General features: G+C 44.0%; 1 protein-coding gene across 1 annotated transcript; it reads left to right on the top strand.

Moving 5' to 3' along the window:
* The first annotated feature begins 8,721 nt into the window (after positions 1-8,721).
* TCF15 (transcription factor 15) lies at positions 8,722-15,482 on the top strand. The gene is made up of 2 exons (XM_069755663.1): positions 8,722-9,413; positions 15,048-15,482. The coding sequence occupies exons 1-2, from the start codon at positions 8,937-8,939 to the stop codon at positions 15,120-15,122; spliced, it is 552 nt and encodes a 183-aa protein (XP_069611764.1). The 5' UTR covers positions 8,722-8,936; the 3' UTR covers positions 15,123-15,482.
* Positions 15,483-15,736: the final 254 nt, after the last annotated feature.

Here is a 15,736-nt window from a genome sequence, read left to right as displayed (position 1 = left end):
AAACATAAGCTGCATGAATACTTCTGCGCAGCAACGCGCAACGTCCCAAAATCCGTCCGTCTGTTTATTTTCAGCAGGATTTTATTTTCTGGTTATACTTTGACCAATAGCAAAGAGAAGGATGTTACGGGTTACCCCATTGGTGGACACGGGCAGAAGAGGCCCCTGTGCAAGAACAATATATGGGCCCTTTGCAGCCAAATAGTTCATTATAATGGACAATTCCTCCTGCTTTGGAGGTGTAAATGGGCCCCCTTTACTCTTGGGCCCCTATGGTTGCACCAGTTATATGTGAGCACCCCTGGGTTGTCCAAGAGAAAGTGACGGATAAAGCTCTCACGTCATTTTTATAGGGTCACTGCAGAATAATAAACCCACAAATGTATTCTGCTACCATAGAAGTCTTATGTAGCTATGGTTTCTGGATATATTTAAAATAAAAAGGGAATTGCATTAAAAGGTTATTCTCATCTACAGAGACGGATATTGTCGGATGCGGCTTGTAAAAACAAATACTTTTGCAATTTACTGCTTATTAAAATACACAGCTGTTCTAGAGATAATAACACTTTTATCTTTTCTTTACAGCTCGTTGCCTGGGAGATCGACCACCGCTGCTGTCTAATTTTTAAGCAGTGCCCTGAAGCTGGCTGGGATTAGGACCAGAGATTACCTGAGGGAAGATAGGAAGATATCGGGAGATTAGTTATATGGAGGAGACAGGCTATATATGGCTTTGTAGGTCAGTATTCGTAATTTGAACTGGAGATGCTGAGGGAATGGGAGCCATTGAAGAGATTTTCAGAGGGGAGAAGCGGAGGAGTAGGGAGGAGAGAGATGAATAAGGCGGGCAGCAGAGTTAAGGATGGACTGGAGAGGTGCGAGAGTGTTAACAAGGAGGCCACTGAAAAGGATGTTGCAGTAGTCGAGGCGGGAGTTGATGAGGGCATGCACAAGCATTTTAGTAGATTGAGGGTTGAGGAAAAGCCGGATTCCTCTCCACCGAAACTGCTCTGACCAAAATTACTAACGACTTACTCACAGCCAAAGCTAACAGACAGTTCTCCGTCCTCCTCCTTCTCGACCTGTTCTCTGCTTTCAACACAGTTGACCACTGCCTACTCCTACAGATTCTTTCTTCCCTCGGCATCAAAGGCCTTGCCTTGTCCTGGATTGCCTCATACCTTTCCGGCCGCATATTTAGCGTTTCCCACTCCAACACTACCTCCTCACCCACCCTCTCTCTGTTGGAGTCCCTCAAGGCTCTGTCCTAGGACCCCTACTTTTTTGCATCTATACCCTTGGCCTAGGATAACTCATAAAGTTCCATGGCTTCCAGTACCACCTATATGCGGACGACACTCAGATCTACCTCTCTGGCTCAGATGTCACCTCTCTGCTGTCCAGAATCCCGGAGTGTCTGTCAGCCATATCCTCCTTCTTCTACTCTCACTTCCTAAAACTCAATGTAGACAAAACTGAACTCATCATCTTTCCCCCATCTCGCGTATCCCCTCTACCTGATCAATCTATTATGGTAAATGGCATCACGCTCTCCCTCATCTGAAATCCGCTGCCTCGGGGTAACTCTCAACTCTGCCCTGTCCTTCAAACCGCACATCCATCCTCTTGCCGCCTCCAACTCAAAAATATTGCCAGAATCTGTCCCTTCCTCAGCCCACAATCTACTAAAACTCTTGTGCATGCCCTCATCATCTCCCACCTCAATTACTGCAACAGCCTCCTCTGTGGCCTCCCCGCTAACTCCCTTGCACCACTCCAGTCTGTCCTCAACTCTGCTGTTCGGCTAATCCACCTCTCTCCTCGCTACTCCCCTGCTTTTCCCCTCAGTAAATCCCTCCACTGGCTCCCAATTCCCCAACAAATCCAGTTCAAACTACTAACACTGATCTACAAAGCCATCCACAACCTGTCCCCTCCCTATATCTCTGAACTAATCTCTCACTATCTTCCCTCACGGAATCTTTGATCCTCTCAAGACCTCCTACTCTCCTCCACACTTAAGGTACCTTCACACTCAGTGACGCTGCAGCGATACCGACAACGATGTCGATCGCTGCAGCGTTTGGTCGCTGGAGAGCTGTCACACAGACAGCTCTCCAGCGACCAACGATCCCGAGGTCCCCGGGTAACCAGGGTAAACATCGGGTTACTAAGCGCAGGGCCGCGCTTAGTAACCCGATGTTTACCCTGGTTACCAGCGTAAAAGTAAAAAAAAAAAAACACTACATACTTACCTACCGCTGTCTGTCCCCGGCGCTGTGCTTCTCTGCACTCCTCCTGCACTGGCTGTGAGCACAGCGGCCGGAAAGCAGAGCGGTGACGTCACCGCTGTGCTTTCCGGCTGACCGACGCTCACAGCCAGTGCAGGAGGAGTGCAGAGAAGCAGAGCGCCGGGGACAGACAGCGGTAGGTAAGTATGTAGTGTTTGTTTTTTTTACTTTTACGCTGGTAACCAGGGTAAACATCTTAGTAACCCGATGTTTACCCTGGTTACCAGTGAAGACATCGCTGGATCGGTGTCACACAGCGATGTCTGCAGGGAGTCCAGCGACGAAATAAAGTTCTGGACTCTCCTCAGCGACCAACGATCTCCCAGCAGGGGCCTGATCGTTGGTCGCTGTCACACAGAACGATTTCCTTAACGATATCGTTGCTACGTCACAAAAAGCAACGATATTGTTAACGATATCGTTATGTGTGAAGGTACCTTTATTTGTTCCTCACACAGCAGCCTCCAAGATTTCTCCCGAATATCTCCCATCCTCTGGAATTCCACGCCTCAACAAGTCAGATTATCCACCACCCTCGGATCCTTCAGACGGAACCTGAAAACCCATCTCTTCAGGAAAGCCTACAGCCTGCAGTAACCATTCTGCTGCCTCACCAACCACCCAAGCTGCCGCGTTGCCACCGCCAGAGCTGCCGCCTCACCAACCACCTGAGCTGCTGCCTCACCAACCATCCGAGCTGCCGCCTCACCACCACCAGAGTTGCCGCCTCACCACCACCAGTGCTGCAGCACCCTGACCTCCGGTCTCCTCCCCATAATCCTGAAGAATTTAAGTCCGCAAGGACAGGGTCCTCTCCCCTCTGTACCAGTCTGTCATTGTAAATTTGTTTACTGTTAATGATATCTATTACCCTGTATGTAACCCCTTTTCTCATGTACAGCACCATGGAATTAATGGCGCTATATAAATAAATAAATAATAATAATATTTTTGAGCTGGAGGCGACAGGAGGTGGAAAGAGCTTGGATGTGCAGTTTGAAGGACAGGGCAGTGTCAAAGGTTATTCGGAGGCATCAGACTTCCGGTATGGGGGAAAGCGTGATGAAATTTATTGTGATAGATCAGGTAGGGAAGATCTGTGAGATAGAGGAAAGATGATGAGTTCAGATTTGTCCACATTGAGTTTGAGGAAGCGAGAGGAAAAGAAGGAGGATGTGGTTGATACACATGCCGGGATTCTGGACAGCAGAGAGGTGACGTCTGGGCCAGAGAGGTAGATCTGAGTGTCATCATCATAAAGGTGGTACTGGAATCCATGAGACTTTATGAGTTGTCCTAGGCCAAGTGTATAGACTGAGAAGAGATGGGGTCCTAGAACAGAGCCTTGAGGGACTCCAACAGAGGGAAGGTTGGATGAGGAGGTAGTGTGGGAGTGGGAAACGCTGAATGTGCGGTTGGAAAGGTATGAGGCGATCCAGGATAGGGCGAGGTCTTTGATGCCAAAGGAAGAGAGGATCTGTAGTAAGAGGCTGTGGTCAATTGTGTAGAAAGCAGAGGACAGGTCTAGAAGGAGGAGCATAGACTATTGTCTGTTAACTTTGGCTGTAAGTAGGTTGTTAGTAATTTTGGTCAGGGCAGTCTCAGTGGAATGATGGGGATGGAAACCAGATTGTAGATTGTCAAAGAGCAAGTTAGATGAAAGGTGGAAGGAAAGTTCAGCGTGGACGTGCTGCTCCAGGAGTTTGGAAGCGAATGGGAGTTGCGATATTGGGCAATTGCTGGACATAGCAGTTGGGTCGAGGGTTGGCTTTTTAAGGATAGGCATGATTGTGGCAGGTTTGAAAGCATAAGGGAAGGTACCAGAAGTTAGTGATAAGTTGAAGAGATGGGTTAGGGATGGGATAAGTGTGGTAGTGAGGTTGGGGATGATGTGGAATGGAATGGGGTCTAGTGCACAAGTGGTGAGGTGCGATTTGGACAGGAGACAATTAAGCTCCCCTTCAGTGATGTTGGAGAGGGAGGTTATGGGGAAGGGCATTGGTCTGGTATACAAAGGAGTTGTGGTGGTTGAACAATAAAGACTTGCCTTGTTTGGTCGATCTTATTTTTGAAGTGTGTGGCAAAGTCCTCAGCAGAGATGAGGGAGGTTGGAGGGGGCAGTGGAGGGCGGAGGAGGGAGTTAAAAGTTTTGAATAACTGTTTGGGGTTCTAGGATAGGGAAGATGCGAGGGTTGTGAAATAGGCCTGTTTAGCACAGGTGAGCGATTTGAAAGTGAGTGTTGCTTGTTTGAGTGCAGCGAAATCATCTTGCGAATTTGTCTTTTTCCACCGCCTCTCTGCAACCCTGGGCACTTGCCGGAGCTTTTTAGTAATGTTATTGTGCCAGGGTTGTCTATTGATACGTCGCACTCTGCCATGAACGAGAGGGGCAACCGTGTCAATAGCTGATGTGAGAATGGCATTGTAGAAAGCAGTGGCACTGTCTATGTCATGGAGTGTGGATATGGATGCCAGTGGTAGAATAGAGTCAGAGTGTGTGGGTGTCTAGGTGTGTAAGGTTTTGGCAGGGGTGAGCATGTTGCTGTACATAAGTGACAGGTGAGGAGGACAGGGATGAGAAAGTGAGAAGATGGTGGTTAGATAGAGGGATGTTGTGAATTCTGTTATCGAACTCCCTCCTGTGGTCATGAATGGTACTTCGGCGAGTTCTGTCCATGGACTCCCTCTGGTGGCTGTGAGTGGAGCTGCTGGTTCTGAGGTTCCTTCCACAGGTGACCTAGTTTATCCTTTGGCTGGCTGCTCTATTTAACTCCACTCAGATCGTTACTCCATGCCAGCTGTCAATGTTCTAGTACTGGTTCAGTTCGCTCTTGGATCTTTCTGGTGACCTGTCTACTCCAGCAGAAGCTAAGTCCCTGCTAGTTTATTTGTTGTTCATTGTTTTCTTGTCCAGCTTGCTATCATGATTTTGCCTTGCTAGCTGGAAGCTCTGGGATGCAGAGTGGCACCTCCGCACCGTGAGTCGGTGCGGGGGTCTTTTTGCACACTCTGCGTGGTCTTTTTGTAGTTTTTTGTGCTGACCGCAAAGATACCTTTTCTATCCTCAGTCTGTTTAGTAAGTCTGGCCTCCCTTTGCTGAAACTTGTTTCATTCCTGTGTTTGCGACTTTCATCTTAACTCACAGTCAATATTTGTGGGGGGCTGCCTTTTCCTTTGGGAAATTTCTCTGAGGCAAGGTAGGCTTTATTTCCTTTCTCTAGGGGTAGTTAGCTCTTAGGCTGTGAAGAGGCGTCTAGGCAGAGTTAGGTACGCTTCACGGCTATTTCTAGTGTGTGTGATAGGATTAGGGCTTGCGGTCAGCAGAGCTCCCACTTCCCAGAGCTTGTCCTGTGTTAGTTTAACCATCAGGTCATTCCGTGTGCTCCTAACCACCAGGTCCATAACAGAGGGAGAGGGTAGGTTGTGAAGATAGAGAGCAGAGACGGGTGAAGATCAGGTCTAATCTATGTCTGTCTGTGTGGGTGGCTGAGGAGGACCACTGAGTAAGTCCAAAAGATGATGTAAGAGAGAGGAGTTTGGAGGCTGTTGACTGAAGGGTATCCGTAACAATGTTGAAGTCACCCATGATGATAGTGGGAATGTCAGTGGAAAGAAAGTGGAGAAGCCAGGTAGAAAATTGGACTATAAAGGCAGTGGCTGGTCCCAGAGGTCCGTATATGACGGCCACTTGGAGGTTGAAGGGAGAGTAGATGCGGACAGAGTGGACTTCAAAAGAGGGGAGGATAAGGAAGGGTAGAGGTGGGATTGGGTTAAAGGTGCAGTTAGTAGAAAGAAGACCCACCATGTCTGTTGCCGGGGCATGGAGTGTGGGTGAAGTGGAAGCCACCGTAACACAGTGCAGCAGGGGAGGCGGTGTCAGAGGGTGTCAGCCATGTTTCTGTGAGGCCGAGGAAGGCAAGATTGCAAGAGAGAAAGATGTCATGAATCAGATGAAGCTTATTGCAGATGAAGCGGGCATTCCAGAATGCTTCAGAGAAAGGTTTCAGGGAGGTGGGCGTCAAGTGCACAGGTTTTACGTTGGAGAGATTGCGGTAGTTCATATTAGATAGGGAACGGTAGGTGGGGGAATTAATGGGAAGTATTAGCTGTGGGGGTCAAGGATTGGGAGATATGTCGCCAGCAGTGAGGTAAATATGTGATAAATGTCATAGTTCTTTTACCATGACACTTTCTCGCAGGTAACAGAATACAACAATAGATCACCAAACATGACGCTCTTCAGCGAGGCGTGCTGGGACAGAACAAACAGACAAAACAGAAACAAGACAATGCAAAGAATTGTGTTAGTCCAACATGATTGAAGATTAGCAGATGTTCTGAAGTATTGGGCACTTTCAACATGGAAGAAGAAAAGAAGCAAAATAGACTCCTGTAAAAAGGATCTTCAGGTCATTTCCAGAACCAGCAAAGTAATCAGAACGTCACCACCTCTGCTGCAGGTCAGTCATAGTTGCACAGTTTTAGTGTGCGCAATGGTAGTCCCCCCTAACAACACCCCACCCCCTTTAGTAATAGCTGTGTTAAACAGAGATGTAAGTTTATTGCCCATGTCTAAGCAGTGCATAGAGTGTCATTGGTGGTTCATGGGTGGCCCTAAAGTAGCTCATCTGTGACCAGATTTCTAGCAGAGGAATATGAGGTCTACCACAACTGCAGCAAGAACGGTAGTGCTAGAAACGTATTCACACAGTGCTGCGATATCTTCATATGTAGTTATAATATTACATTAATGTAGAAAAGGTGAGAATATCAAAGCATCTATACAAGAATTGGTGACATCTTATTAATTGGTGAGGGTCTGACCGCTGCGCCATGCATTCTGCATATTTATACATGTGGTTTTTCCTGAAGAAGCAACTTTGTACTTCGAAATGCGTTGAAATAAGCAATAATCTTAATTTACTACACTGGGATATATGTCTTAATCTTGTCGGAGATTATCCACTAACTCCTTCTTGCCTATTGAGACCCTCTCTTTGGGAAGACCACCGCCTTATGCAGATCAAATAAATAAAATATGCATACTGCCCATCATATTTTGCAAAGACCACCCTCTAGAAGCCCACTTTTAAATGCACTTATTTGGTGATTTCACTGTATATACTGACCTATATTAAATGGGCGAGCCTCATCTGATTTACAGAAGAAACTAGTGCATCCTGCTATTCTTTTCACACACAGATTCAGTCAATGAAAAAAGGTTCCCATCTGCCCGGTTTTTCATAGACAGCACTCGGACCGAAAATATGGTTGTGTGAGCAAGTCCTTCATATGATCGAGCTTTGGAGCTTCTTTTAAATGCTAAAGGCTTTCAAAAGTCATCATGTGTTACACTTAATACTTTACAATACAAGTCAATGGGAAGGATACGAAGATGACAAGAAGGCGTCTTTTTGAGCATCTTTTATTTTAAAAAAAGTTAGAATTTGGTCATTGATTAATCACTGATTAATGACTTAAAAAATAGTCTGAAAAATGGAAGTAAAAAGAAGAGCAAAGAAAAGCTAAGAGAAAAAAACGGAGAAAAAGCTCTCATTAAATGACCAAAAAACACCAAAATAAAAAAGTAGAAAAATATGTGTTCAGGGAATGAGCACAAAATGCTAAAAAAAATAGCAAAAGCGCTCAGGGAACGACGAGAAAACACTATAGAAAAAAAGCATCAGGTTCGAAAAACTCTGGAGAGAAGAAGCAATTCCTTAAAGCATTTTCTGCGTGAATAATAGACATTTTTAATCTGCAGTAAAAGCCATGATGTGACCTTACCCAGGCTGTGTTCCCACGATGAGCCTCTGATATTGCAGAATTTCTGCACTAATTAGGTTATTTATGGGTTTTCATTGCGCTTGCGTGCGTTTTTTTAACAAGTTCTTTTATCGTGTTTTTGACTCTGGGATTTTAGTCTTTTTGTGATTATGTCATGCTTTAATATAATGCTGCCTTGTTTTTGATACTTCCTAGTATTTTGCTTTGACAAAACTTTATTGATATACTTAGGTGCCAACTCATATGCATCTTTTTTTTACCTGCGGATTTTCTGCATCTAATGCAAGTCTATAGTAAAAATCTGGACAGAAAACTCAGCGTACCCGCAAGAGAAATTGACATGCTGCAGATATGAAACGCGCCGCAGATCATGGGAATGTAGCGTGCAAGGATGTAAAGAATTAAGACATCTTACATGTATCTCCACATGCAAAAAAAAGGGATCCCATCTCCTACTTCCTATTTAGTGAGAATAAATCTATGACATGCCACTCAGGGAGCCACAGAACAGGCGCTGCCTTGGCCCGGTAATGCCATCTGCTAGCAGTAGTCCCTCCCAAGTCTTATATATAGAGACTCCTGAGCGGCCACCACAGCTTCTTGCTGCTCCTCCTTTTTTGCAGTTGGGAGGGAGCTACATGAACAGCTGTGAAGACATTAGGAGAATTACACTCACAGGCTCGGACTCTGAGCACCATCAGGCCTCCTTATGAGCGATAATACAAAGTGCAATTACTGGGAAAGGGAATTAAGGGCTCAGCTTGGAAGAGGGACAGCAGGGGCGACTATTGAAGATTCGCGATCATTATACGCAGCGCCAGGTAACGAGTGACAGGCTGTGGTGGTAGACAAAGCATGGCTTTCACCATGCTGCGATCCATGCCTGCCCATGTGATTTATCCAGATGTTTCTATGATGTCTGAGGACGAGGAGAACAGAAGTGAGAGCGACAACTCGGATCAATCCTATGGATGCTATGAAACTTCCACAAAGAGGCGAAAGGTTCCTAGGAAGCCCGGACAGGTGGTGGTGGTAAAGCAGAGACAGGCGGCCAATGCCAGAGAAAGGGACAGGACTCAAAGTGTTAACACCGCCTTTACTGCCCTGCGCACGCTAATACCCACTGAACCAGTGGATAGAAAGCTGTCCAAAATTGAGACCCTGCGTCTAGCCTCCAGCTATATCTCCCACCTGGCCAATGTACTTCTACTAGGAGAAGGCTGTGAGGATGGACAGCCATGCTTCAGCACTGTCTACAGGACCAGAGATGAAGCGGAGGGCAAGCTGCCACGCAGCATCTGCACCTTCTGCCTCAGCAACCAAAGAAAGGGGGTAAGTTGTGCCCTTTATTTCAAAATACTGAACCTACGTCCTATGCAAAATGTGAGACTAGGACTTCTCTGAACGTTACGTTTACCAATGACCACATTAGGCGCACGTGTGCTGTCCAGGTTCAAATCGGATGGCACACGGACCAATTTTATTGAGTAAGGCTGCTCCGATAACTTGTCAGAGTAAAAATAATTTCAATAGTATTTTATGTATTTCGAATGAGATTACCCTATTCAAGTCTATGGGTGCTCTAGAAAAATCGGATCACATACAGATCATCTTTACGGCATCCGATTTTATATTTTTTATTACTGATACATTGCAATTCTTAACCTTGGAAACTGTAAAACTGTATCTGTATCTTATACATTTTTATTAATGTTGATGTATAATAATGGCGGATTTTTCTTGGACGAAAATTGGACAATTTCTGATATTCTCATCTGAACCCGACCTATAAAAAGGTTCTTCACAAGAGATAAATCCCATATTGGGGGTGGTATTTACTCCAAATCCAATTTAAAGACCAATCTGCCTACCTATTGCCAGTTTTATATTCCATAGTCTGGCTTAGGTTCATAGCCAAAATAACCAGATTAATGGGAAATCCAAATTTCTTAGACATTTTTCAAAATACATAATACATTTCTTGGTCATTCATTTATCTACTAGGTAGAAAAAAAAGTCTCATTTACTTTGTATTCATGTCTTGTACAATGATTGAGGCTTATAGACTAATGAGTACCAGAAGTAAGACTGTATGCACAAGATGAGTTTTTGATATTGCAGATTAAGTAAAATGGGTTACTTGCATTTTTTTTTTTTCAAAAATACGCAGCATAAAAAAAATCATCAAAAACTCATTGTGTGAACATAGCCTTACAGTTCCAGCAAAGTGGATGGAGATTTAAAGAAATCTGATGCCCACTGTACATTTTTTTGTTTGTTTTGTTTTGTTTTTTACTCCACATAAACTGACATTTCAAATCTGCAGCATGTTAATTTTTCTCTTGTGGGTACGCTGATTTTTCCCATTGACTTGTATTAGATACAGAAAATCCGCGCGTAAAAAAAAGCGCATGTAATTCGCACATGACTGTATCAATAAAGTTTTTTTTTTCCAAATCCAAATACTAGAAAGTATCAAAAACAAAGCAGCTTTATTTAAAATGCCATACCAAAAAGAGACAAAAACCTTAAAAACATGATAAAAATGTGTGAAAAGCAATGAAAAAGAGCAGAGAATCTGAAACCTCAAAGGCTCATCATGGGATCCTAGCCTAATACTACAGCGAAGTAGGTCATATAAACAGCAGCGGTGGGGAGTATCTCTTCCTAAACAATGGTGGGTATGACGGGAAGTACTGTATATACAATATATGCACTGTATACAGAGCGCAGCTCAGTTTATTTTTTCGTATGGCTGCACTCGAGACAAGTGTACCATTTGTTCATGAGCGCTTAATAAGATAAATTTCCACAAGTTCTTTTTTTTTTCAAGGACAATTTTGAAGCTTTAAAATCCACATAAAAACAGCTTCAAATACTCGGATGTGGATCTTGACGCAGATCTGCTTCAAAATCACCATTTAAAAAAGAAATAAAAAAATCAGTGTGAACCTTCCCTTATATAAAAAGAGAATTTCGACCTGCGTCTCAATATGGGGAATAATATAAAACCAAATGGGGGAAAAAATGATATATATATTTTTTTTTTTTAAATATAGGTATCTGGTATGAGGACGACCAGTGCTGTACTTCACAAACTATTACGCTTCGTTTCCAATATGAATAAAATGCAAGTTGCCTATTTTAAAATGGGTGCAGAAAATCTGCAACAGCAAAAGCTCATGGTGGGAATGCAGCCATACACAAACTACACAGTAACAAGAAGAAGCAAAAGCAGTCAGGGCCAATTCTAACATTTTGGCTGGAGGCTAAAGAAGTGTGTTGCCTTAGGCCTCCAGCCACATAAGCTATTGTGAAACCTCTGACCCTGAATCTGGAGTGAAGCCCTAATATGGTTTATATACACTGTATGTAACAATGGGATTCAGAATCCCACCATGGTGGGGGGGTTGGTTTATTTCTTCTGCTACTTTCACTTACAAATCCCTGGCTGATTTCCGCAGCTTTTTATATTAACACATTCATTTGCAATTGACACGAGAGTCCTAGAGTAAACGTCTTACCTCCCATGTTTTTATAGCGTTAACATGCTAATGAAGCCCGCAGCGATGACTGTGCGGAGACTCCCAGACCTGCTCGTTCTAGAATAAGGCACTTAATTTTTTTTTATTATTTTTAATTGCTTATTATTAGTAAAAATATACAGTACAATAATGTAGCCATTACAGTACACCATTGGAAAAGAGATGCTCCGGAGCATAAGTTGGTACATGTGCAGTGTGTAAGAGCATGTTCACACTGTGGTATATTTCACAGACAAAACAAAAAAACAAAAAACAAATGAGCATATACCCTGTAGTAAGTTAAATAGTAATAGCACAAGTAAATGACAGCGGGTACTTGGTGAACACTATTTTGATCATAAAAGACGACCAACCGCGACAACGTGTACCCAATCGGGATGGTCCTATCCAGTGGCGTAACTTGAAGCTTTTGGGGCCCAATGAAAAATCCCCAACTTTCACTGGTCTTTAAAGGGAACCTGTCACCCCCAAAATCGAAGGTGAGCTAAGCCCACCAGCATCAGGGGCTTATCTACAGCATTCTACAATGCTGTAGATAAGCCCCCAATGTATCCTGAAAGATGAGAAAAAGAGGTTAGATTATACTCACCCAGAGGTTGTCCGATCCGATAGGTGTCGCGGTCCGGAGCCTCATATCTTCTTACAATGACATCTTCTTGTCTTCACGCTGCGGCTCCAGCGCAGGCGTACTTTGTCTGCCCTGTTGAGGGCAGAGCAAAGTACTGCAGTGCGCAGACGCCGGGAAAGGTCAGAGAGGCCCAGCTCCTGCGTACTGCAGTACTTTTCTCTGCCCTCAACAGGGCAGACAAAGTACACCTGCGCCAGAGCCGCAGCTTGAAGACAAGAGGACATCATACTATGAAGATGGGAGGCCCCGGACCGCGACGCCCATCGGACCAGACCGCAGTGGGACCGCCCCTGGGTGAGTATAATCCAACCTCTTTTTCTCATCTTTCAGGTTACATCGGGGGCTTATCTACAGAATGCTGTAGATAAGCCCCTGATGCCGTGGGCTTAGCTCACCTTCGATTTTGGGGGTGACAGGTTCCCTTTAATAGTAATGGTCTTTTCTTATGTTCCAGAGGGACCTTTGGGGCCCCTCTAGTCCTCAGGGCCTGGGTGCAATTGCAAACTTTGCCCCTATTATAGTTACGCCCATGGCCCTATCCCGGGTCTCTATTATTGAAACCTTACCTTGTACCAGCCGACCTCAAGGTAGGTAACGGCAGAGCATTACACCATTGGATCAGGATGAGCAACTGCTCAGTTACGGGACACAGCACAAAAACTGACTTGACCGAATTACAGAAAAATATCTAGGGGTTTATTCACATTACACTTGGGCGTTCCATTCAGCAGGAACCTTTTGAGGTGCTCCGCAAATGTAATGTGTCTGACACTTACTGTCATTAAAAAAACTAAATAAAACCATTTACCGTAATATATACAGTATGTTTTTACATAAATTACCTATGTTGCAAACATAACATTTGCAGAATGGTTCCTGCTGAATATAATGCCTGTCCGCCAAGTGATTCTTCCCTAAGATGTTCCTTTATTTCAATCAAACTTGTATTTTGTGCTGTGTCCACACACCAAGCATTTGCTTTTACTGTAGTAATTAATAGAATAGCCAACATTAGAGGGGTTGTCCATCCTTGCGGTGTTCTGAACCCTTAAGTGTGCGCACCACACACTTTCATGATTCTGTGTTGTTGCTGCCAAGAACAGGCAAGTATGTGATTTGCAGCAATCCAATCGAATTAGGCGAGTCTGAGCACATCCAGTTGAAGTGAGGCTGACAGTATGCACACTTAGGCTATGTGCACACTTTGCAGATTCCACTGCGGATTTTTCCGCAGTGGAATTCCAAAATCCGCAGTGAAAACCCGTTGCGGTTTTTACTGCGGTTTCTTCTGCAGATGTTCATCTGCAGTTTCCTATTGGAGCAGGTGAAAATCCGCAGAAAAGAAGTGACATGCTGCGGAATGTAATCCGCAGCGTTTCCGCGCGGATTTTTCTGCAGCATGTGCACAGCGTTTTTTGTTTCCCATAGGTTTACATTGTACTGTAAACTCAGGGGAAACTGCTGCGGATCCGCAGCGGTCAAATCCGCTGCGGATCCGCAGCAAAATCCGCAAAGTGTGAACATAGCCTTACGGTCTCCGCAGAGATGCCGGAGAATCCTGACAGCATGCAGAGTGCGTGCTGTTAAGGTGCAGAAGTTGACAGTCACATAGTGAGTGCAGACATTCACAACAAGACCGGACAACCCCTTTAAATTTTTGTTTTTTTTAATAAATATATCCCTGTGAGAGAAGGTATGCTAAATGGGTAATGATAACCTATGGACATGTAAGGCTACATGTAAAATACCGAACGAGGCCATTATCTATACACAGAATAAGTATAACAGTAGTGGAGGCAAAACTATGAGCCTGAAGCTGGCGTTTTAGTTCTTAAATCAACGGTATGCATGGAAATAAGCAATTGTGTAATATATCTTATCAGAGGAATCTGCTTTTTTCTCTTTCTGAATTCTCTCTGAATTTTTTACTCTCAATTCAGAGATAAAATCTGTTTTTAGTGTCAAGTTCAACACATTTTCCCATTACTGAGATGGGAGATGACAGTTGGTGCTTTTACAATTCTATGTAGAGGGGAGGAGCTAGAGGCCGACACAAACATTCTACTGGAAGTTCTGTATCGGCAACTTACAGCTCTCCAGAGAACTTTGAGCACTAACTGCCATCTCCTAACTCAGTAATGGGAAAATCTGTATTCACTGTAGACCTTTTTTTCTTTTTTTAAACGTGTGAATTGAGAATCTTTACAATGAAAGATCAGTCCAGAAAGAGAAAGAAGCAGATTTCTCTGTTGCAAAGTTTCTTATTTTCATGTGTGCTATTGATTTATAAAATAAAAATTAAAACATTTACACTTTGAGCATTTTATTAGAGAGACCCAGTCCATATGCAGTTTGTACAAAATGATTAAACCTGATCCTTTATTGAAAACATTAAAATACATGGAGACCCCCACAAACTTAAAGGGGGTCCCGATATATATTAAATAGTAGGGGGCCTAAGAAAAGGGCTAGTAATGTATGTCCCGAGACAATGAGCACTAATTTGGAGAGTGATAAGTGAGTCAGCTCGTTGCTGATAGCATCGAATTATTATTAATTTATTGGGGTATTCGGGGGGGGGGGGGCAGCTCCCTACGCCATGTAGAAGGGAGAGCATAGTCCGCATTGTTCAGGGCTGATCAGATCATAGGACTGATGTCATTCCTGACACTTCGGCTCCTCTTCTTGGTGAACTTTGCAAACTACCAGAGGGGCAGGAAAATGTAAGAAAGTGTGCTGTAACCATCTGCTGTAGATAATGTGCACTCACAATGAACTGATCTGTCTTCTCAGGCCACAAGAAGAGAACACACTGGGAACTGCCTGAAAGTGCGAGGACTGAACACGTTGCGTATCACCCAAAGATGATCTGCGCCTAAATCACACAGTGGAACTGAAAGATTATAGGGCCCGATAATTTCATTGTCTATGCAAAACAGAAGATGGGTAAAGAAGTCCAACAGATGGCAAGGAAAAGCTTCCAGAATATCAGTCGGGGCTGGTCAAATCTCTAGATGCCAAAGGACACGGAATGTCATAAGAAGGCGATGGAGGCAGTACAACGCTGCTGGCCTACAATAAGGGGGTTGGGAGGGCACCATCAGGGTGGTTTGGACAATACTCTTTGGGTGGGCGGTCCACGTTGAGATCAGGACTGCATCAAGTAAATATCTGTATATATGTTCAGCAAATTTTATAGATTTTAATTAAAATAACATTATTTTGAAATTTGATTTTAATTTTTCTTTTATCTGCATGAAAAAGAATTAAAAAATGATGTCTGCAAATTACACTGAAGTCTAATATATAAAATATAAATGTGTGAAAATTACTAATAGAATTTAATCACCTGTGCAATACTCGGGAAATCCTGAAAACATGCCCTGTTGGTGGCTCTTGAGGACCAGAGTTGGGGACACTTGCCTAAAGCCACACAGTGCAGAGGATGTCAGTCAAGCAGGAGAGCACAGCGCTGGGGGGAG

This window comes from Ranitomeya imitator, chromosome 2 (genome assembly GCF_032444005.1).
Source record: "Ranitomeya imitator isolate aRanImi1 chromosome 2, aRanImi1.pri, whole genome shotgun sequence".
Taxonomy (NCBI): Eukaryota; Metazoa; Chordata; class Amphibia; order Anura; family Dendrobatidae; genus Ranitomeya; species Ranitomeya imitator.
The sequence above is the reverse complement of the archived record's forward strand: the minus strand, read 5'-3'. Positions and strand labels throughout refer to the sequence as shown.

Coding starts and splice junctions, on each gene's coding strand:
- TCF15 (XM_069755663.1), top strand. CDS start 8,937: ATGGCTTTCACCATGCTGCGATCCATGCCTGCCCATGTGATTTATCCA. Junction 9,414..15,047: donor TCAGCAACCAAAGAAAGGGG/GTAAGTTGTGCC, acceptor CTGTCTTCTCAG/GCCACAAGAAGAGAACACAC.